The sequence below is a fragment of the Zalophus californianus genome, chromosome 15, assembly GCF_009762305.2.
Source record: "Zalophus californianus isolate mZalCal1 chromosome 15, mZalCal1.pri.v2, whole genome shotgun sequence".
NCBI classification, from domain to species: domain Eukaryota; kingdom Metazoa; phylum Chordata; class Mammalia; order Carnivora; family Otariidae; genus Zalophus; species Zalophus californianus.
Window position 1 is genome coordinate 17,497,327 of NC_045609.1, and position 23,773 is coordinate 17,521,099.

The 23,773-nt window shown below is 46.2% G+C and overlaps 1 protein-coding gene across 1 annotated transcript in view; it reads right to left on the bottom strand.

Annotated features, from left to right (window-relative positions):
- Window positions 1-11,913: 11,913 nt before the first annotated feature.
- LOC113920662 (cullin-2-like) overlaps window positions 11,914-23,773 on the bottom strand; it is a 50,111-nt gene continuing 38,251 nt past the window's right edge. Inside the window, 3 exon segments of the mRNA XM_035724326.1 lie at window positions 11,914-12,144; window positions 17,783-17,813; window positions 18,523-18,671. Coding sequence (XP_035580219.1) covers window positions 11,914-12,144; window positions 17,783-17,813; window positions 18,523-18,671 — 411 coding nt within the window.

A 23,773-nucleotide genomic window follows, 5' to 3' on the forward strand; every position in this document is an offset into this window, starting at 1 on the left:
GATATGATAACTCTTGGGAGTCTGTGTCTTCTCATTTGGGGGAAAGGTGAGAACTTCTCTTGCAAGGAGGAATATCATATCTCCCTATGTGGAAATATCGAGTGGTTTTGGTTTTGTACGAAAGTCACATGTGTGCACAAGGGTGTGTGAGGAAGCGGAGTCGTGCGAGGGTTAGGCCGCCAGGCATCCACTCGAGGCCTCTCAGCTCCGCATTCACCCTTCAGTGCCTGCCCAGCAATAACGGACACAGCTCTTGAAGCTGTTCTCTTTTTCTTTTCTTTTTTTTTTTAAAGATTTTATTTATTTATTTGACAGAGAGACACAGCGAGAGAGGGAACACAAGCAAGGGGAGCGGGAGAGGGAGAAGCAGGCTCTCCGCGGAGCAGGGAGCCTGACGCGGGACTCGACCCCAGGACCCTGGGACCATGACCCGAGCCGAAGGCAGACGCCCAACGACTGAAGCCACCCGGTCACCCAGCTGTTCTCTTTTTCACAGTGAACATGATGACATGCTTTGTCAGTAGAGGGCACTGGAGGAAAGCTTTTCTTCCTGGTCCCAGTTGTGATTTGCTTTTGCTAGTTCCTGCTGCACTGCCCATCAGGGTGTTTGGTAGAAATATCAGTGGTGCTCTGCTCCAGCCGCATGCCCGGAGCACGAGCTCCTTGGCAATTTTGCTGTTCTGGTTGGGGCCCAGGGACCATCTCTGTGGCCCTCCTGACACACACACTGTCCTTCAGGCCTGCAGACTGCAGTGGGGCCCCAAGCCCCTCTGTGTGCTCACCTCCAGCCTTGGCTCACTTGCACCCAGAGACCTGTTTCCTGCTTCCCTGGTGACTGTGGGCTAGCTCTGGCCAGCAGCCCAGCCAACTTCTCTGCCATCTGGGGAGGGGGGGCGCTGTTACCGCACCTTCTCTAATGAGGAGGTCCCCTTCCAAGTTTGCCTCCCCCCCCAACCCCGGGGACTCTCCCTCAGCCCTAGGGCACACTCTTTCATTTTCTTTATATCATTGTAGTTATTCTCCTGGAATAGTTTAATAATTCTTTACATTAAACTCCCTCGTTTTAAATTAGTAGGCAGTTTCTGTTTTCTGATTGGCCCCAAATTGCTGTGCAAGGTGATAATGAAGGGAGGCCCCAAAATGTTAGCAGGCAGCTAGCCTATCCATCAATCAGTTCCAACTGGAACGAGAAGCCAGAGGGCTCTGGAAGGGATGTGGCTGGAACTGATAGATTTCCTCACCACATGGAAAATTGAATTGAAAGGCTGTGGAGGACATGGGAAAAAATTATCTACACCCACGCAGAATCATAAGAATATTATAATCGATTTGACGATGTGGAAAACTTTGTGTGGCCGTGGGAAAAGCGAGAACTGGCTATAGGTACATCAAAGCCTAAGAGAAAATGAAAGTCATGCCATTGTTAAATCCAGAATTAACAATTAATTATAAAGGGAAGGAAATAACAATCATAATACGCTACTTGGATGTGGAGTTGACAATATTTATGAGGCAATAATTCTAATGATGCAATCACAATTGTGATAAGCCTGTGGTTGAAAGGAGGATAAGAAGCAAAGTGGTGATAAAGTGAAGTAAGAAGCTAAATCTTTGATCTAATCTAAAAAACAAATCATCCTATGATTAATAAGAGAAATTTCGGTGTAAGCATAAAAAATAGAAACATAAAGCTAAGCATTAGAAGAAACTATTAAGAGGGGATACCAATCATAGGCAGAGAATACTTATAGCACCTCTAATACTATTTGTTACAAACAATTCAGCATTACTTGACATTTTAACTATGTGCATGTATTATACAAACTTATTTCAGAGGAAACCCTGATTTCAGAGGAAAGCTAAGGAAGCTCATTGGTCAGAAGACAGTGAAGAGGAAGCAATCTTAGGGGTGTGAAAGGTCCCCGGATAGAATTCTAACAATACATTTGCAACTGGTCTTGGAAGAAAAGGGGATGATACCGAAAGAACAGGCACATGCCCAGAAACCACAGCACAGAGCCAACGTTTCTAAAGACGGCATGCGGGCAACGGAAACATGGCTGATGCCATGTGCGAGGGAGGAGCATAATCTAGACGTGTGAGAACAAGAGCGGGATGCAAACTGTCACAGCGAGTGAGGGCTGGGTGGGGGGCAGGGGAACAGAGGCAAGCTCAAGGGACTTTTATTTTTTTATTTGTTTATTTTTTTAAAGATTTTATTGATTTATTTGAGCGAGAGAGGGAACATGAGCAGGGGGAGTGGGAGACGGAGAAGCAGGCTTCCCGCGGAGCAGGGAGCCCGATGCGGGGCTGGATCCCAGGACCCCGGGACCATGACCTGAGCCGAAGGCAGACGCTTAACGACAGAGCCCCCCAGGCGCCCCTCAAGGGACTTTTAAAGCTTGTTTTGTTTTGTTTAACAACTCAGGCATTGTAAGATCAAGTTTTCAACTGAGAGCTGCCACTCAGGAGGACGTATGCAGAGAGATCACAGAAAACATGAAGCGAAGACCACACAGAACACTACTCACCCCGGTGTTGGAGAGAACCAGGCCACGGGGCCTGTCACTGCGGAAAGGTCAAGTCTGTGTGTCTGAAACTTTAATGTGCAGATCACCCAAGATCCTATTAAAATGTAGACTTGTATTCAGAGAGTCTGGGATGGAGCTTGAGATTCTGAATTGCTAACAAGTTCCCGACGGTGCTACTCTTTGAATATCAAGAGTCTAAGTCACTCCAAGTTGGCCTTGCAACCAGTCGCTTAGAAAAACCAAGCACGAGGCATTGATTGGGAAGGTCCGGGTCTGGGAAACACACAGGTACACATTACACAGGGCTGGTTCCGGCCGGATGCCGTGGGGAAGATCTGCCTGTATGCACCCCGGCTCCCAAGAACCCAGTCTTGGGTTTCAGCTCAGCTCAGAAGAGCACCGGCTCACACAGTGTGGTCAAGGGCGCTGGTCGGCAAGAACCAGTTACTTGAAGCTTCTCCTCCTCAATGGCATTGCTAGACAGTTAGGTCTAGAAAGTGCACCAGGAATTTGACAATTTTTCATGACATGTTTATGGACCATGTAAAGAAATGTGGATGATATGCTATTTATAGTTAAGTGGGGGAGTCACTGGTTTAATAACCATACCCAAGTGCATTGATTAATTGGCTGATGTCAGCTTAAAGGGAGGTTTTAAAGGAGCTATGGGCAGCTCGTCTGTGTTCAGCAGCATTAGTCGCGATCGGTGTGAAACGGGATGTAAAAGGTATGTGGCAGGACTCTTCTGCAAGTGACAGAAAGACCAGGTCACACAGGCTTAAGCAAAAAAGGGACTGTATTGTATATATTGGCTCATTATATGGATATATTGGCTCATTAGTATTTTTCAGTTTATTATGGTAAAATATACATAATGTAAAATTTACTATCTTAACCATTTCTTTTTTTAAAAAAATTTATTTGAGGGAGAGAGGGAACAGGGGGAGGGGCAGAGGGAGAGAGAGAGAATCTCAAGCAGACTGCCCGCTGAGTCCAGAGCCCAACTCGGGACTCGATCTCACGACCCTGAGATCACGACCTGAGCCGAAACCAAGAGCTGGACACTCAACCAACCGAGCCACCCAAGCACCCCATAATCATTTATAAGTGTATATGTCAATGGTATTTAATCTATTCATAATGTTATGCAACCATCACGAACCATCCATCTCCAGAACTCGTTTCATCTTGTAAAACTGAAACTCCATACCCATTAAACAGTAACTCCCCATTCCTTCCTCTCTCCCAAGACCCTGGAAACCACCATTTTACTTTCTGTTTTTATGATTTTGACTACCCCAAGTATCTCAGATCAGTGGGATCATACAGTACTCGTTCTTTTGTGAGTGGCTCGTCTCGCTCCACATGATGTCCTCAAGGCTCATCCATGCTCTGTGTCAGGATTTCCTCCTTTCTCAAGGCTGGCCAAGATCCCGCTATACATACAGTCCCCATTTGGCTTACCCATTCATCCGTCAGTGAACACTTGGGTTGCTTCTGATAGAGTAGGCAGTCAGTAGTTAGACAGGAACCGGAGGGAAAGGTGGCGATAAATATGTGACACATTCGGAGCCCAGGGGCACAGCATCCTAAATTTGTGGCTTTTAACATCCTAGCCTTACACAGCTTCCAACACCCCGCGCTAACAGACCAAGGGCCATTGGTGGAGAACTCCTCTTCCCCTGGGAAAGCTCCCTGGGGTTACCTCTGCCCCAGGGTAACCTGTAGGTTCATTATAATATATTGACATTGTGGTTTTTACCTCCCCCCCACCCCACCCTGCTCAGGGGAAGATGGCCATGTCAGTTCCAGCAAAAGCCTTGTAGGGCCAAAAACTCCCTCTCCCAACCGGTAGGAGGAGTCTCTTAGGGGACTGGAAACAGCCTCAGTGGGGGACCACCCTAGCTATGACCCATAACCTACACAAACATGAAAAGAAAAGACTCCCCTAACCCCTGAGCAGTTGCCACCTCTGGGCCTCCGGCTCTCCCACCTTGAGAGCACACTGTCCTTAGTAAACTGCTCTGTGTTCACTACCTTCCTTCTGGCCATCTTTACTCCAGCACAGATCCTCGCATAGATCTTTTGAGGGGAATCCAAGGATGTGTGTGTCCATTCCCACAGCACAGACTCTCTTACCAGCAACCCTCCTTCCACATTTGGCCATTGTGAATCAGCTGCTGTGAACAGGGGTGTACAAATATCTCTTGGAGACCCTGCTTTCAGTTCCTGTGCATATATACTCAGATGTGGAATTGCTGGATCATATGATAGTTCGATTTTTAATTTTTTGAGTATGGCCACTGGGTAGCCAGTGGCTCCGCCCAGTGGAATCTAATAATGTGGTAACTCTGGAAATCAGATTCTCTCCCTTCTCCAGGGTTTTCTGGCTTTTCTTACTGTTTTTACATATTGTTTTCTATGTTTCTTTTATTGGTGTGGGTTGTCTCTGTGCTGAGGATCAGACTGAAATGTAAACTTAGGGTCTTCTGAGATCTTCTCTGAGCCTTTCCCTGGGCGTGCACACTTTCTAATTTTCCCCATATATGTAGTCATTTCTTAGTGTTCTAGTCTTTAATGTCTGGCTTCCAAAAGGAGAAAGAGAGAAAAATGAAGGGGGGGGTAGGAAAGGCACCAGCATTTTAAAACTCTAGAAGTCACTTCAGCCGGATTTCAGGGGGTGTGGGGGGTGAGGAGAGTCACTTGCAGCACAGATTCCCTGATATTTGGAGTACTGGGTCCTTTTTAGCCCCCCTGGCTCCCATGGGCTCTGGGCAGGTTGCTCCAGAAACACAAGCAAAACTGCTTTCTGCAGGGTGAGGTGGGGGTTGAGTAGGGCTACTCTGCTAAGAGCTGCAAGGGACTGAAAAATTAACTGCAATTTACCATCTTGTTTTCCCCCGAAAGTTGGAGCTTTCAATAGACTGAAGAGTTCCAAAATAGTTGTATCTGGCAGGTTCTACTAGTGCAATTGTCTTGATGGGGAGACAGACGTCTGGTGCTTTTTACTCCAACATCTTCCCAGACTCCTTCCTACTTAGCTTTATTATTATTGTTATTATTATTTTTATCATAAGTGTGCTCATTAATCCCCATCATCCTATTTCACCCATAAACATCATTTTGTTCTCTATCGTTAAGAGTCTGTTTCTTGGTTTTTCTCTCTCTCTCTTTTTCCCTTTGCCCGTTTGTTTTGTTTTTTAGATTCCACATATGAGTGAAATCATATGATATTTGTCTCTCTCGGACTTATTTCGCTTAGCGTTATACTCTCTAGCTCCAGCCATGTTGTTGCATGTGGCAAGATTTCGTTCTTTTGACTGAATAATATTTCTCTCTCTCTCTCTCTCTCTGTGTGTGTGTGTGTGTGTGTGTGTGTGTGTGTGTGTGTGTTTACCACTTCTTTATCCATTCATCTATCAGTGGACACCTGGGCGGCTTCCATACTTTGGCTACTGTAGATAATGCTGCACTAAACATAGGGGAGCAAGTATCCCTTTGAATTAGTGTTTCCGTATTTGGGGGGTAAATACCCAGTAGAGAAATTACCGGGTGGTAGGACAGTTTATTGTTAACTTTTTGAGGAGCCTCCATGCTGTTTTCCAGAGTGACTGTACCAGTTTGCATTCCCACCAACAGTGCAAGGGAGTTTCTTTTTCTCTACATCCTTGCCAACGCTTGCTGTTTCTTCTATTTTTGATTTTAGCCATTCTGACAGGTATGAGGTGACATTTGGCTTATTAATTTTAAAGTCCAGAGCTGAGGTAGGTTCTAGGCAGCTTGGGAACTCTGACTGGTTCTCAAACTGGTCCCAGCAAAAAACGTACAGGTATAGTCCGGGTATAAAAGAAAGAGAAATCAGATCCACTGGGCAAAGTCAGGAAAAACTTTTTGCTATGGAAAAGTCATAGAAGGGTCTTGATGGAGTCCTGAAACACGGATATACAGGCTTCAAGATGTCAGAGGGCCCAGTGTAGGAAGAACTACAGCACATTGAAGTCGGAATGCCTGGGCTCAAAGCCTGGCTCCACCTTGGGTGCTGCAATCTTAGACTAATCACACTTCACTGTTCCTTAGTCTTTGTTGTCACATCCATAAAATGGGTGTCATGGTTGGATCGTTAGTAATTGCTAAAATTTACTGAGGGCATATGATATACCAGGTTTCACATAGAACACTTTAAACACACATTTCATTTACCTATGAGATGGATGTTCCTATCACCCCTATTTTCAGATGAAGACACTGAGATTCCGGAAGGAATTTTCTCCCTCATAGAAAGAGAGGGTAGACCAAGGCTTGAAGCTCAGACAGAGGCAGGCCTCATGCTTTTAACCTTAGAGTCCTCCAGTGTTCTAGGAGATCTTTGTAAATCCTTTAGCAGGATGTCTGACACATAGTAAACACTCAGTGAATGTTAGTTGTCCCTACTCTTGCTTTGTGTTTGCTATTATTATGCTTGCATCTGATCTCCCTGCAACACACCCTCTGCTCCAGGCAGCTCAGCCTTGATATCTCGGTAGTGGTGGGGCCAACATCATCATCTACTATCACATAAGATTTGGAGACAGGTATTTTCCTCCACGCTTGCCCCCATAAAATTCAACTCCACTTCTTCCTCAACAGTCCTTAAACTCTCCTGACAAGCTCAGATGAAACCAAGGTGAAAAGCTGCAAATCCAGCAGAAAACCTTTTTTTGAGGGATCTGTTTGCTTTAAAAATCACATAAAATTACTTTTCAGTGGTCAGATTTCTCATAAATACTGTGGTTTGAGGCACTTTCTTTTGGGCAAGGAGTTAATGCTCACAAAATGGGGACCTTGTTCTCAGGCCCAAGGCATTGCTTTACCTTGAGAGTGTTCTTCCAGCTCAGCACCGGATGCCACACGGCTCACTTTTATGTCCCTCCCTTTTCTTCCCACTTCCATGAGGATATCTCCACATTTGCCACTCTGGGAATTGTCATTCATAGTTCTAATGTGGCCAGTTGTTCCTCTGTCCAGAGATTAGAAATATACAAAACATCCATACCTTAAATGTTTATCCTCTGGGAAGCAACTGTCTCCTATATAACTTCATACAAGTCTCATGATCCCAAACTCCCAAAAGGGAGGGAAAACCCAGGCTTAAAGTTGACTTGCTTTCTGCTCTGGGGAAGAAGAGGTTGGGACTGCTTTTGTAGGATTTGGACTCCCACCTTAAGATGGGTCACGAATCCGCTGGATGATCCCCAAAGCCACCTGGGGTGGTGGCTCTCAACTTTATCTGCTCATTTGAATTCACCTGGGGAGATTGTAAAAATTGCCAGTGCCCACAGGAATCTCGGGTTTGAGTTCAGGCATCAGTATTTTTTAAATTTCCTACACAATTTCAGTGTGCAACCAAGACTGAGCCTCACTGACCCTACCGCCATGCTTCTTAAACTTAAATGTGCCTGTAATTCACCAGGGGGTCTTGTGAAAATGCAGGCTTTGATTCAACAGGTCTAGGATGGGGCTTTCCCAACAAATTCCAGGTGATGTTGATGCTGCTGGTCAGTGGGCCATGCTATGCGCAGCGAAGCTCTAGGGAATACAGTTCTGCCTGCAGAAATTGAGACTGAAGGTCTTCGGGGCACAAAGAACAAACATGCCCCCAAGAGGACTGGTATTGATCAGTTCTTAATTCCATCAGTGCTTATTAGAATCACCTTTGGAGATTAGAAAAATTGGTTTCCATCCTGGAGATTCTGATTTCTTGGTCTAGGCTGAGACTATGTACTTATATTTTAAAAATACTCCTTGGGTGATCGTGGTACACAGTTATAGCTGAGAACCACTGGTAAAAATAACCACTACTCAATGAATTTATTCTTTCAGAAAATTATGGGGTGATGGGTTCAAGCTGTAGATTTTTGCAAACAAGGTTTTAGGGTCTCGGCTTAGCATACCAGGATTATCTATCTGAAATTGACATTTATCCATGGGCACACACAAAATAAATTCAGAGGACCAAAGCGGCTAGAGATCTTAGCACAATGTTAAGAAAACAACCTTACCTTCCATCCAAAAAGGTGAGGTGGTGGCAGAATCCAAGATTAATCCAGCAGACTAACTGCATCTCTCTGTCTCCCTCTGTCTCTCTGTCTCTCTCTCTCTCTCTCTCTCTCCCACACACACACACACACACACACACACCCCTAGACACAACATCAATTTCCTTTCAGCCTCTGGTTATTTTTCAATTTAACATTGATAGTGTTCCTATGAGACAGTAACTTGACTTATCTCCAAAGAACCCAAAATGACAGATGGAAATGAAGACAGATAACACACCCAGAGAGACTCGTATTCTCTAAAATCAGGAAAATGGTGGGTTTCAGCTGTAGCCACACGGGTGGCAGCAGCATGTCAGCACCCTGACTTGCCTATAGCCCCGGTTCCAGGCCCTTCTCTCAAGGGACTGAATCTGCACATTAAGTGCATGAAGCTAACTGAATTTATTTTTATTCATGTGATAAATTTTTACACTTGCAAATTAAAAAAATCATCATTTCCCAGTGAAACTCTAGTTAAATAAGAAGCCCTTATTCATTTTCAGAACTCTGATGTTTTGGAATTTGTGGTCTATTTTTTTTAACTGACAGTCATCCCAAATCGTGTTCTAAACAGAACAGGTATTCATAGGTGCTTATTAGGGAGGTGGATGGCAGTCATGTTTCTGGGGCACAGTGGGAAGTGTTAGAAACTTCTTCAGCCCCAAGAAAGACACGCAGGACCTTGAGAGAACAGAGAAGAAATGTTTTTCTCTCCTGTATGGTCTACATGGTAGAGAGCACCAACATCCACCCAGTTAGCAAAGCCAGACAGCCAGAAATCAGAATATTTGCTGAATGAATTCCTGATTCTTCTGCATTCACACCACACGTACTGAATCAGCTGGGGTCGATTGATCCTACCATCCAGGATGCTCCAATTCACAGCTCTGTTATAGGTCTGCTCCTGCATCTTTACGTCCAGCTCTTTTCTCTCTCTCTAAGACAAGGGCAGTGAGCATTCTTGGGCATTGTCTAGATATCAAGCCCTATGCTTGGTGCAGGGCATACAAAGACAAATAAGACACAGCTTTATGCCTTCAAAGATTAATTCTAGAGGGGAAACGAGAAAAGTACTCCAAAACATTACTCAGGTATTTATTATGTGCCAGGCACTGAGTTAGATGCTGGGGCGGGGAGGGGGGAGATAGGGGACAAATGAAACAACATTTCTCTCCTCTTTTTGTTTAAGAACAATAAACCCTCCTCCCAAAAGCAAACAAACAACCCACAGAAACCAACTTCAACTAGCTTGGGCCCCCGGATTCCAGGGAAAGGCTCAGCAAGCAAACAAGAACAGGCTGTATCTGAGCCTCAAGAACGCAAATAGCCCCAACATGATTTTCTACCTCCTTCTCTACACATTGGCTTCCTTTCCCCCACAAGCCAGATTCTCTGGAGTTTCATCTTACACGTTCCACTACCAGAAATCTTCCCCCCTTATGTGACCCCGTTTGGGGCCACACTTGGTGGTTAATTCGCTGTGGGGCCAGACTGGAGGGGACCAGACACGAGGAGCTGAAACCAAGGGAGAATCATAGGGGATTGAGGAGAAGTGATAAGGTCGTTTGGGCAACCGACTTGGGATTTCCGCAGAACATCCACGCGAGGGTCGGGGGAGGTTTGGGCTGAAGATAAGGAAGGAGTCGTCAAAGCCCTCATCTTCAGATACTAGCTGACTCCAAGGGGAGTGATGAAATTAGCAAGAGAGCAGAGGAACCAGTGAGGAACTATTACCAGTCAGCTTAGCATTGGGAGAACCCAGATCTACTTTCAGTATGAAACCCTATAAAACTGCCTCCTCATGATTACCTTTCACAGAAAGCAGAACTTTGACATTTTAGTGGCTAATAAGCATTCCCAGAGTTCTCTTGAATCCCTTTATTCAATAAAGTAGGCAATTCTGTTGAAAAAAAAATATGCACTTTTATGAGGTTCAGTGAAGTTATTTTTATTTTGGGTGAAAAAAAATTCAGCCTTAAACCAGAATCTAGGCTGAAGGATGTAACTTCCATGCTCCACTGGAGCCCAGGAAATGTGGGGCGGGGGCCTGGGGGGTGATGATCTTATCTGCAGCTGAGCACAAAATAACCCGAGGTCCCAGTAAGACCCTCTCCAGAGCCGGAGCTACAGTGAAGGGCTGTGGGGGAGCTAAACAAAGGAGGATTTAAAGAAAACAGGTGGAGGTGTAGAAATGTGGGAGGGACAGGTTGCGCTGGTGACACCTCTTCTGTGCTCCCCTAAGACTGTGTGGCACTACTTAGAAATGGAAATAAGCTGAACTGACTGATATTAATCACTACTGTACAAACTATACGGTTCCCAAGGGCCTCTTGGTGTAATTAACGCTTTGCCCCAGGAAACTGGGGAGCCTTGTGGATTACCTCGGGAAGTATACTAGGCTTCAGTATAAAAGGAATGATTGATGTTTCTGAGCTTATATCCCAAAGGGCAGACCTTGGTTCTCTCCCATGGAAGCCCTTCTGAGAGGACCCAAGATTTATCAGAAAATAGCCTTAGGTTGAGGGACAAACTCCCTGTCCTCATGCCCACAACTTTGTCTGCGGTCCCCTTGAAGCAGCATGTCGATTTGCTCACCAATGCCACGTCCCAGTCAAGAACACCCATCAGGCTGGGTGTAGCCAGCAGTATTTGGTGGTCAATTTTCTCAGCATTCTCCTGGATGTAAAACTCCTATTTTCCAGACTGATGGGTTGCATGCTGTCACTGTAGAGATGTGACAAGTTGTCACAGGCAAGACTAGCATGTTAAACAACCCAAAGTGACGGGCTGTTTGCACTCAGACACTAAGCAGACTTTTTTTTTAAATTAATTAATTAATTAATTTTTTTTAAGATTTTATTTATGACAGAGAGAGAGAGAGAGACAGCAAGAGAGGGAACACAAGCAGGGGGTGTGGGAGAGGGAGAAGCAGGCTTCCCGCCGAGCAGGGAGCCCGATGTGGGGCTTGATCCCAGGACCCTGGGATCATGACCTGAGCCGAAGGCAGACGCTTAACGACTGAGCCACCCAGGTCCCCTAGACGTTTTGCTCATAACCGAACACCTTGGGGTGCTCGCTGTGAGAAGGTCCCTTTCTGTCCCCGGGGACAGCAGGGAGCGGCAGCCCCGCCCTTCCCCTTGCTGGTTACTAAGGGCTTCTTGAAAGTCAAGAGTGAGTTAAAGTTTTCCTACATACGTGGCTGCGAACATGGAAACATGGCGGGGGCATGCAGGACCTCTATTGGGAGCTTTAAGTCCACTTCAAAAAAAGATGAAATGCTTCTGAGCAATGTTCTCACCCTCCCTTCACCTCTCAAATTTCAATGTGCAGATGGTGAAGGAGACCATCTTGAGCTGGAAGAGGGGCTCCTTTTCCAAGACAGAACCGTCCAGGTGCCGCGGAGTGGGTGTCAAGGGCGCAGTCAGAGAGAGCGATGGCACCAGCTGAGGGCCAGTGGGCAGGGGCCAGACACTCCCGCGCTTTGGCAGAGGCCCTGGCACCCACTGATGGTTGAGATTCACCAGCACATTGGTGACCTGGGAAACCAAGAGGCACATGGGCCATAAGGGAGGACAGTGTCAGGCATGTTACACCTTAGATCCCAAGGGCCACGTCCCCCTCTTCTCAGCCATCAGCCCACCATGGGGAGGGCTGGGCTTGGAGGGAACCCCGGCGGGCCAAGCTCTATGATTCCATCATGTAGTACATTGTAATCAAGAACGTGCCAAGAAATGTGCCTGGCAGTGGAAAGTTGTGGTAGCCATTCCCGTGGAGTTTACATTACATGTCAGTGGGAATATCTGCTTCCAAAACCAAAATAAATAAGTACATTAAATAATCACGAGTCACGGTAGGTTAGGAAGGAAATAAATAGGGTATGGAGTGGAGAATAATGGGCGGGGGTGTCTTAGACATCTCCAAAGGGTTGTGGAGAGAGACTGAGAAGGAGCACACTGTGCAAGCGAGGGGGAGGGGGAGGGTTGTGCGGAGGGAGGGGGCAGCAGGTGCGAGTCCTGGAGTGAGAACAGGGCCTTTGGTGAGCTCAGAGAGCAGAGAGCAGTGACTGATGTGTAGGGAGCAGGGGTGGGAGTGGCTTAAGATGAAGCTGGATAGGGACACCTGGGTGGCTCAGTCGCTTAAACGTTTGACTCTTGACCTCAGCTCGGGTCTTGGTCTCAGGGTGGTGAGTTCGAGCCCCACATGGGGTTCCATTCTGGGTGTGGAGCATACTTTAAAAAAAAAAAAAAAGATGAAGTTGGTTAGATAGAGGCCAGGTCACGTAGGACCTTAGAGCCAGGGTAAGAAGCTTGGATTCCATTGTAAGGGCAATGGAATGCTATTGAAGGGTGTCAGGCTGGCAAGAAACACATCGCCCTCTCCGGCCTCCTTATGGTGAATGAAACAGAAAGTAAGAAAAAACTAGGGAGGCTGTAGGGCTGGTGTACAAATGGCCTCATATTTATATTTCAATGGCTTGTGAGACTGCTCACTTTCTCTTGTTCCTGGTCCCTATTTTTTTTTTTTAAGATTTTATTTATTTGTCAGAGAGAATGAAAGAAAGAGAGCACACACAAGCAGGGGCAGAGGCAGGCAGAGGGAGAAGCAGGCTCTCCGCTGAACAAGGAGCCCGATTCAGGACTCAATCCCAGGATCCTGGGATCGTGACCTGAGCCGAAAGCAGACGCTTAACTGACTGGGCCACCCAGGCGTCCCTCCTGGTCCTTATTTTATTCTTTGCCCTGGTGGCTCTCAATCCTGGCTGATCAGAATTACCTGGTGGAGCTTTGAAAAATTGACTGATTTTGCCCACTCTTCACTAATTAAGTCAGAATCCCAATTATAGTTGACAGATAAATGACAAACTGCAATAAAACATTGTAACTTCGGTAAGACAAAGGTTTAGTACCTATGAAATAGAAAAGTGCATTCTCAGGGTGCCTGGATGACTCAGTTAAGCATCTGACTCTTGGTTTCGGCTCAGGTCATGATCTCAGGGTCATGAGATCAGCCCTGCGTCAGACTCCACGCTCAGCATGGAGTCTGCTTGAGTTTCTCCATCTCCCCTCTGCCACCCCAGTCATTCTCTCTCTCTCTCTCCTCCCACTATCTCTCTCTGTGTATCAAATAAATAAATCAATCTGTTTTTTTAAAAAGTGCGTTCTCTTCAGAATCAGTAAGAACAGGGTTTTAAACAACTAACAGATAAAACCAGGGCATCACTCATAAAGGAGAAATAGACCTGGCCAGTAAGCTTCATACACAACTTCTCCATCAATTAGAGAAATGCAAAACAAAATTGTAATGAGATGCTATTTTTCACCCAGAAGATGGATTTTTAAGAAGGAAATCACTAGTCACAATTGGTAAGGAGGCATGGAACTGGTATGCTTAGATCCTGTGGAAGCATAAAGTGGTTCAGCATTTTTAAAGAGTTGGCAATATTTATTTTATACTATAGAGCATATGCCCCCAATCGAACAATCTAGTATTTCCACTCTGAGTTTCTCTTCCACAGAAATGTGTGTGTGCATGAAGATACATGTACAAATGTGGCATTGATAGTAGGCTTTTTTTTTTTTGAAGGAAATGGACATCTCCATTAAGAGAGAAATGGTGGCTGAATTATGGACTAAAAATTTCATTTTGTTTAAAAACGGAGATGTTGATGTAAATATACTGGCAAAGAAATATGTTTTGTATATTCCTCAGTGAAAAAAGCGAGCTAGAGAATATAATGTACAGTAGGACCCATTTATAGGATCCTATATATTTGTGTGTGTGTCCCATTATTTTGTGCATTGTTCTCTGTTTCTCCCCACCTCGAGGCATAGATTCCTGGTGATTTCTTGCTTTAGTGATTTTCACAGGTAGAAACCCAAGTTGTGAGAAGTCAATAAACTCACTGAAGAGAATATACTAGGGCATGCCTTTGAAAATGAGACAGGGAGAGAAGGAATGCCATTCTGGTAACAAGAAGCAAGAGCAAACATGAGATTTCCTGCTGTCTGAAATGAAGCGGAAGGTAAGGGTTTGGATCCAGAGCAAAACTGGATATTGCCCCAGGGATGGCAAGGGTCAGCAAGGATGGAGCTCCATGGGCCCTGTGGGGCTGGACCCAGGGAGTGGGTACCTCCGTTTGTCAAAGAGGCCAGTATTCCTGCCTCAAGTGAGGACAGAATCAGCAGAGCCACTGGATCTGAAAGGACCCCTGGGCTCACACAACAGGTGACATCCTCCTTGGCTGGCATGGGACCCTGGGATCTTTGTGTCACTCTGGGAGTGAGGAAGCCCCAGGGATGGAGGATGGGGGCTTGGATTCAGATTTAATCTGATTTAAAAAAATAAAGGAATGGAACATTTCAAAGGACATCTGATTTGTGAGAAGGAGGTTCACATGTTTCCAAATACCTGGAGAAAAGACTAGAGGGGTCTATGTTTATAGCCGACAGCTCCTAGTGGTTATTCTGGGGAGAGGAGAGAAATTGCTTGAAGAGGAAAGCAGGGACTTGTAGTTTCACACTCACGCTTCTCTATTGTTTTAATTTTTGACATTGAACATCTGTTACTTTTGTAATTTTTTTTTTAATATTGAAAGAGTTCTGCACGATCTCAGGTTACCCCGCCTCACCACGAACATACTGCCTGGTCCTGTAAATGCTCCTGACCGTGTCTCTTGGGTCCCTGACTCCTGATTCTTCTCTGGAGACCCACATGTCTCTTCAGTTGGCAGGGGGGGTCTGGTCCACTTTCCTCGGCGGCTTTCTGGGCCTGCTCCCCCCACGACAGCGCCAACTACAGCCGCCCCCGCTTGGCACCCACCAGCCTCCAGGAGGCAGGGTCCACTCTGAGCTACAGACAGTTGCCTGACTTATTCTGACAGCCTTTCTCCCTGGGTCTCATCAGAGGAGTGAACAGCTGCTTTCTCCTGCTTGGGGGAAAACATCATCTGTGCAGGAGCTTCTGGAAAGCAATAGTGGGAAAAACACAGGATGTGGAGCTTTGATACCAGGATCCTTATGACCAGAAGTCAGGGCCTTTTGTGGGCTTGGAGTCCCTTCAGGGAGGCAACAACCAGTCTGGCTCCGAGGGGATTGGATGATATCACTGGTTGGGGGGGACATCACTGGACCTAGGGTTGGGTACTGAGGAGGCATTCTGAAGTCAACAGTGAAGCACTTTCTGGTTCGTGGCAAGTATTCTATACACACAGCTTCCCTCCCACCAGCACCTGGGAGATGGCTCTTCAAATGGGGGGTCATGTTTTCCCAACGGAAGACCTATAGACATACATAAAACTGACAGAGAAGCTCCAAGAGAAGGAAATTTTCCCTCATGTTTTTATGGGACAAGATTAAATAAATATAAAGACATTCAGCACCTCTGGCCACTGCTGGGTTTGGCCAGACTGTCCTCTGCCTGGTTGCAGGGACACATCCTAACAATTGTCGGGGGGCCATGTTTTCCCACTTTGTGTCTTTGTGGAGTATCTACGTCTTTGTAGTATTTAAACAAGAAAACATCGATGGTTTCCTTCAAATTCCTGATGAACTGGAAGGATCTCACCATCCATCTGTCGTTCTTCATTTTGTTTTACTGTGGTAAATATATACAACATGAGATTATCCAATGTGACCTTTATGTGTAGGGTTCTGTGGCATCAAGTACATTTGCAGTTACCACCATCCACCTCCAGAATTTCTTCACAAACTGTAATTAAGTACCGACTAGAAACAAGCCCCCTTCACCCCTCTCAGCCCCTGGCCACCACCATTCTACTTTGTGTCTCTGTGAATTGACTTCTCTTGGAACCTCGTGTAAGTGGAATCGTACAGTGTTGGCCCTTTTGTGACTGGTTTATTTCACTTAGCTTGGTGTCTTCCAGGTTCATCCCTGTGATGTTCCACGTGTCAGAATTTTCTCCAGCCATTTCAGCTTGGAGAAACTCATTCTCCGTGAGGTTGCACATGCTGCTCCTCAGCATTAGCTCTCTGTTCCCTGGAGTGGTCGGGGCAGAGGCGTGGAGAAGGAGTGTGACGGATCCGCACATGCCTGCACATCTGTTTCCCACGGGGCTGCACTCTTTTTCCAGTTGTGAAAGGGTTACCTTGGCAACAAATCACTTTTCTAATTTTTTTAAGGTTGTGAACAGATGACCAAATGACGAGGGCAAAAGATTATGAAGGCTGAGCGTACGTATATGGAACACTGAATTAATTCTGTAAAGGTGATATCTCATTGTGGTTTTGATTTGTATTTCCCCGATGGCTAGTGATGCTGAGCATTTTTTCATGTGTCTGTTAGCCATTTGTATGTCTTTGGAGAAGTGTCTGTTCATGTCTTCTGCCCGTTTTTTGACTGGGTTATTTGTTTTTTGAGTGTTGAGTTTGAGAAGTTCTTTATAGATCTTGGATATCAGTCCTTTATCTGTAGTGTCATTTGCAAATACCTTCTCCTGTTCCAGGGGCTGCCTCTTAGTTTTGTTGACTGTTTCCTTTGCTGTGCAGAAGCTTTTTATCTTGATGAAGTCCCAAAAGTTCATTTTTGCTTTTGTTTCACTAACTCAACATCACTAGCCATCAGGGAAATGCAAATCAAAACCACAATGAGATACCATCTTACACGAGTTAGAATGGCAAAAATTAACCAAACAGGAAGAAACAAATGTTGGTGAGGATGTGGAGAAAGGGGAACCCTCTTACGCTGTTGGTGGAAAAGCAAGCTGGTGCAGCTACTCTGGAAAACAGTATGGAGGTTCCTCAAGATGTTAAAAATAGAGCTCCCCTATAACCCAGCAATTGTATTACTGGGTGTTTACCCCAAAGATACAGCTGTAGTGAAAAGAACGGGCACATGCACCCCAGTGTTCATAGCAGCCATGTCCACAAGAGCCAAACTGTGGCAGGAGTTGAGATGTCCTTCAACAGACGAATGGATAAAGAAGATGTGGTTCATATATACAATGGACTATTACTCAGCCATCAGAAAGGATGAATACCTACTATTTGCATTGACATGGATGGAACTGGAGGGGATTGTGCTAAGTGAAATAAGTCAAGCGGAGAAAGACAATTATCATATGGTTTCACTCATATGTGGAACATAAGCAATGGCATGGAGAACCATAGAGGAAGGGAGGAAAATCTGAAGGGGGAGAAATCAGAGAGGGAGACGAACCATGAGCGACTCTGGACCCCGGGGAAACAAACTGAGGGTTTCAGAGGGGAGGGGGTAACAGGGTAATGGGTATTAAGGAGGACACATGTTGTGATGAACACTGGGTGTTATACATAACTAATGAATCATTGAACACTACATCAAAAACTAATGATGTACTGTATGTTGGCTAACTGAACATAATAAAAAAAAGAAAGAAACAAAACACAAGGCAATTGTGACATGGTTCGTGCACTTCCTGCTGAATCCAAGAAATACGTCTGAGCGCCCTACTATGTGCCAGGCACTGTGCTAGGTGGTGGGATACAAGCGCGAGCAGGACCCAAGGTAGCACCCTTGGCGCTGGCAATCAACAGGGGATAGACATGAACCCAATAATTACAAACCCAGCTGGATGCTGGAGGGAAAAGACCATGTTTTCACAGAAGCCTAGACCAAAGGGGCCTGACCTAGACTGGGACGCTGAAAAGCTTTCCGGGAGCAATTAACACGGAAACGGAGACCGGAAAGAGCTGTAGCATTTGCGCCGGCAGTTTGGGAAGCAGATGGGCAGCGGGAGGCAGCTGAGCACGCTTGCCGGTGGTGACCAGAGAACACTCCCCTACGCCGTAATCAGTCGGACAATCCCAAGTCCTCCAGGAACAAAGTCCACGTTACCTTGTCCTGTGCAGGTGGAGGCCAAGGTAGGGATAACACTTGGCAGGACAAGATCTTGGGGTTTACAATTTCGTCGGTCCCACCCCTGGTTCTGGGTGTTTCGGAGGAGGGTCTCCGGGCTGGTTTCGGTCATGGCAGTGAGCGCGGCCAGCGCCTGGATCAGGGCTGGTCCATCTGGGATGCACGGGACGAGCCAGGGGGCCCCTGGGGACGTGAAGAGGAGGGGCCGGCTCTGGGGAAGACGGGAACCACGAAGTCAGAGCACAATCTGGGGCTTAACCATTGGCTGGAGGTATGGGGCGGATGGGGGCGGAGGCGGGGGGGGGGACTTGAGCAGAGCTAGAAAATCCAAGTGGCAGCCGCCCACCTGACAGACTGGCCGTGCCTGGTGGGGCACCGGCGCCCTGGCCTCGCAATATTCTTCTCAGGCGTGAGATGAGGCTCACTCACCAAAGTGCACACAGCCACTCTGGGCCTGGAGGGGGCTCATCTTTGATTTTTCAGCGTTCAGAGGCAGCTGAAAAGCATGGGCGTTTGGTGAAAGGGAAGGGAGGGCAACATAGTTCACGGCCGTCTGGGGCGATTTGGAGGAAGATGTCTGTGCTGGTGGGAAAACAACGTTGTGGCGGGGGCTCTCGGAGACCAGCCTCAAAGTCAATGGAAAGACCATCTTTAGATGGCGGGTTTGCCACCTATCCACTAGGAGGACTGACAGAACTCGGAAAAGTGGTGAGAGTCACGGTTATGGTTTATTACAGTGAAAAGAGAGGGGTTAAAACCAGCAAAGGGAAAAGGTGGCGGGGGGAGGGGGGGATGAAGCCCAGGGGAAAGCAGCTCAAGCTCCAGGTGTGCTCTGCTGAGTTGTGCAGACCGTGGCTACTTCACCCCGCACGTGTGGGGTACTGACGGCCAGGGATGCTCCCCCAAGCCTCGGTGGGCAGGGTTTTTACTGGGGGTGGGTTATGTAAGTGGGGAACACCCACACGGCTGACCTTAGTTTTCAGTCTTCAGCTACTCCAGGAGTCGCAGTGATATGGCATGACCCCACCACAGGTCCCCACCACAAGCATGCTGTCACCATGGGCTAGCTGGTGTGGCCAAAGCTCCAGGTCTATAAAAGTATACTTACGGCGCAGCATATACAAAGGGCTTAGAGCCCATCTCTCAGGAGCCCCTCAAGGGCTAATTTCTTCAGAATGCATGAGGTTTGAACCGCCCCCCCCAAACCTGCTCAGTTAACCATTTACTGCACGAGCATGAATGGCCAGTGTCAAGAGATTGAAGAGACCTCCATCAGGGAAGGAAGAAATATGCCCTGGACAATTATCACCACTTTCAAAATTTTGCTTTGTCAGACCCTTGAATTTTGGCTCTTTGGTGTTTCCAAAATGCCAATCACAACTTCCATGTGACTTTTGCCAGGTGCCCTCACCCCCCATGCCCTCCTCTTTGCCTGGAATTGGGCCGAGTTGTGGTGGGGCAGGGAGGCATCAAATCAGCGATGATCGGATAGTTAATGCCCCACTTTGATGTCACTACGAAGCTAGCCTGGCTTTGCAATGATGCATATGGTAATCTGTGGGATGCTTGCAGGGTTCATCTCAGCATTTGCCGTACACGGCACGCAGATGGTGTGTGCAAGATATTTTATCCCCCATTCTAATCACTGTGAAGCTAGGATACTCACTGTCTGGCCACCTCTCCCAGCATACCCTCCCATCTCCTTCCCTCCCCACCCCCCAGCCCCTGCGCCAAATATTGCTTATTTTAGCATTGAGACAGATTCCTTCATTAAGTTACAGGCCTCAGCATTTTACCAAAATGCTTCTACTTGCAACTTCTTAAAGGCAACTAACCAAAGAGACAAATCATTTTCCCTGTGAATGTTTTAAATATATTTGAAAAAAAAAATGGGATTTAGGCAGAAGAGAGAGTAATTCTGCCAAAAAAGAAAGTAATTTTACCCACAAACTCTCCCACCATGGATCTCATCATCACAGGAAGCCACTTTACCGTGAGGTCACTTTCAGTAACAAAAACGCCCATGACTTTGCCTTTCTCTTAGGTGGAACTTTCTAGAAATGCAGTGCCATGATTCACACAAACAACTGCAGTTCCAGGAGTTTCGGGGCTAAGGCCTTTCGGTATTTATCAAACCATTTTACCTTTTCCATCTAAAAGTGGGGCCGCAGGTCAGTGCTAAGTGGAGATGATATTTAGCAGGTGCTCACTAGGATGGCACGCTGGTCAGTGTCGGTCGGCTTGGTTCCTGCTCATGCCTGCTGATTGTTAAATACTTTGAATGTCACGCCAAGCTCCACGTGGGAAGTGTGAGCACGCCGGGGGAGGGGTGGGAGCTGAGTCATACCCTATTCAGTGGAGCATATTATAAATGGATAACATGATTTTCTTAACCAAAAGTTAGAACAAAAGGCTTAACTCAGGACGCCGTAGGCAGATCCCGGAGCAGTAACAATTCCAAGTGCTTCATGAAGTTAATCTTAGTATTTATGATGGCCTACTTATTGCAGTTTTGTTTTAGAAACTGTTCACCACTCACAAAAATGTAGACATCCACAGGATGTATTGTGTGACAAGGATACACGTTTCCTCCAAGGCACATTGCTAATCAGGGCTTTAAGTTGTCAAGGGCAAGAGGCTGTGGCTATCTCCCCATCTGCGACGTGAATCATTCCCTATGCCAGCATTTCTCAAGCCCATGCTCTGCAGGGTGACAGGTGAACTGAAAAGAAAATTCACACTCAAAAATTTTGGAACAGAGAACCTGGAGCCACTGCCCGTTCACATGTACCCACGCCCCAGACCTTGACTCTGGAGCTAGTCTGCACACGCCTCTGACCTAGACCCCGCCACCAAGAGGAACCTTCTTGGCCGTGACTACCCCTTGCAAAGGAAAAGGGGAGCAGGAGGACCCTAGGAGCCCTTGCCACCACTGCAGACACCCACAGCCTTGGCCACTGAGGACCCCTGCAGGCCACTGAGGGCCAAGATACTGTCCTCAACTGATGGAGCTACCCAAAGTCTACACTGCCGAACTCTACGACAGGAGCCACCACTGCTCCCCCTGAGCAGGACCAAATGGACCGAACAGACATATACAGAATTTTCCACCCAACGGCAGAAGAGTGCACATTCTTCTCAAGCACACATGGAACATTCTTTAGGATGGATCACACGGTTGATCTCAAAACAAGTCTTGACAAATTTGAGATCTAAATCATTCCAAGTATGTTTTCGGACCACAGTGGAATAAAACCAGAAGTCAAATGGGAAAATTCACAAATACATGGGGAGACTAAATAACACACTCTTGAACAATCATTGGGTCAAAGAGGAAATCAAACGGGAATTTAAAAGTATCTTGAGACAAAGGAAAAGGAGAACACATGTACCCAAACTTAGGGGATGCACTGAAAGTGTTCTCACCACACACATGAGAAAACAGTCCACAATCAAGGTATGTGAACATATCTACATTCCTATTCTCTCCCCCATCCCCAAGCAACTACTGATCTGCTTTGTATCACTATATTTTAGTTTGCATTTTACAGAATTTTATATAAATGGAATAATGTGATATGTACTCTTTTTTGGTTATTGTTTTTGTTTTTGTCTGGCTTTTTGGGAAATCACATCTTAATCATCTCTTCATCCCCAGGGCTGAGCACTGTCACCCTATCAGTGAGTCAACGGACATTTCAGAGTACCTACTCTGTGCTAGGTTTTGGCCACACAATTCTAGGCACATAATAGGTGTTCAATAAATGCTTGATGACTGATTCTGTGAATCCGGGTAGCTCAGCCTCTTTTTTTCACCAAGATATATTTTGCATACCATAAATTAACCTTTTTAAAGTGTAGAATCCATTGGTTTTTAGTTTGTTTACAAACATGTGCAACAATCACCACTATCGAATTCCAGAACATTTCCTCATCTCCCCCCTCCAAAAAACCCCCATATCCATCTGCAGTCATTCCATGTTGCTCCCATTCCTCAGCACCTGGCAACCACTAATTTGCTTTCTATGTAGATGTGCTTCTTCTGGACATTTCACATAAATGACATTATTACAGTAGCCGGTCCTTTGTGACCGCTCCTTTCACTCAGCAAAATATTTCCCAAAGGTTCATTCATGTCGCTGCCTCTGTCAGGACTTCTTCTTTTTATGGCTGACTAATATACCACTTGTGTTTACCCATTTATCAGCTGAGGGACATTTGAGTTGTTTTGACTTGTTGGCAATGATGAATAATGACGTAATGAACTTTCAAGTACAAGTTTTTGTGTGAACATCTGTTTTCAGTTCTTGGGCATATGCCTAGGAGTGGAATTGCTGGGTCATGAGTTAACTCTACGTTTAACTTTTTGAGGGAATGCAAGCCTGTTTCCCAAAGTGGCTGCATCATGTTATATTCTCACTAGCAATGTGGGAGGGTTCTGATTTCTCCATGTGACGCTTGTCATTGTCTGTGTTTTGTCTTGTAGCCATCCTAGTGGGAGTGAAGAGGTCTCTGACTCCTGTTTTGATTCACATCTTTCTAATGACTAACGATGCTGCGTGTGCTTTCATTTGCTTATTGGTAGCACAGACTCTTATTAATTCAGTAATTCATTCATATATTTGAGTCCCAGCTCTGTCACTTCTGTGTGATCTTGGAAAAGTTACTTAGCTTTTCTGAACTCAGTTTTGTAATCTATAGAGTGGGAATCATAATCTCTGCATCGTAACCTCTGTCATGGCATTGTTGAAAAGAACAGAGCTAATCTGTATAAAGCTCTTGGCACAAAGTAAGAACAAATGAAGACAGGGCAAACATCCATCATTAGGATTAGTAAGTTCAATGGCACTTGAGCTGGGTCTTGGAAGGGAAGTAGTATTTGACTAGGTAGAGGTGGGAAGAAAGGAGACTCAACTAGAGCAAGTGTGAACAAAGGGAGAAGGCCACATACAGTGGGACGTGTGCAAGGAGTTCAAGCAATGCCTCTGTCTGGGGGGGCAGAGGAAGGATGGGCTCAGACACGGAGGGCAATAGGTACAGGACAAGAGGGTGCACCCTGTTTGGTTCCAGCGTGCGCTATGCTGTGGTTCTCTGCGCACTGCGGGAAAGACAATATTACCACCTGCTCAGGACCATGGAGATTTTGTTAGCATTGGCATTGCTTGGCTAGTCGTGACTGGTCCTACCTCCACACTGGCTCATCCAGGGCAACGCTTCATAGCACGTGTTCAGTTGACACCTGAGAGTTGACAGAGCTTCCTCAGGGCCAAGGACAGAAAGTTCTCACACGTCCTCCCTCAGGTCAGAAGAGGT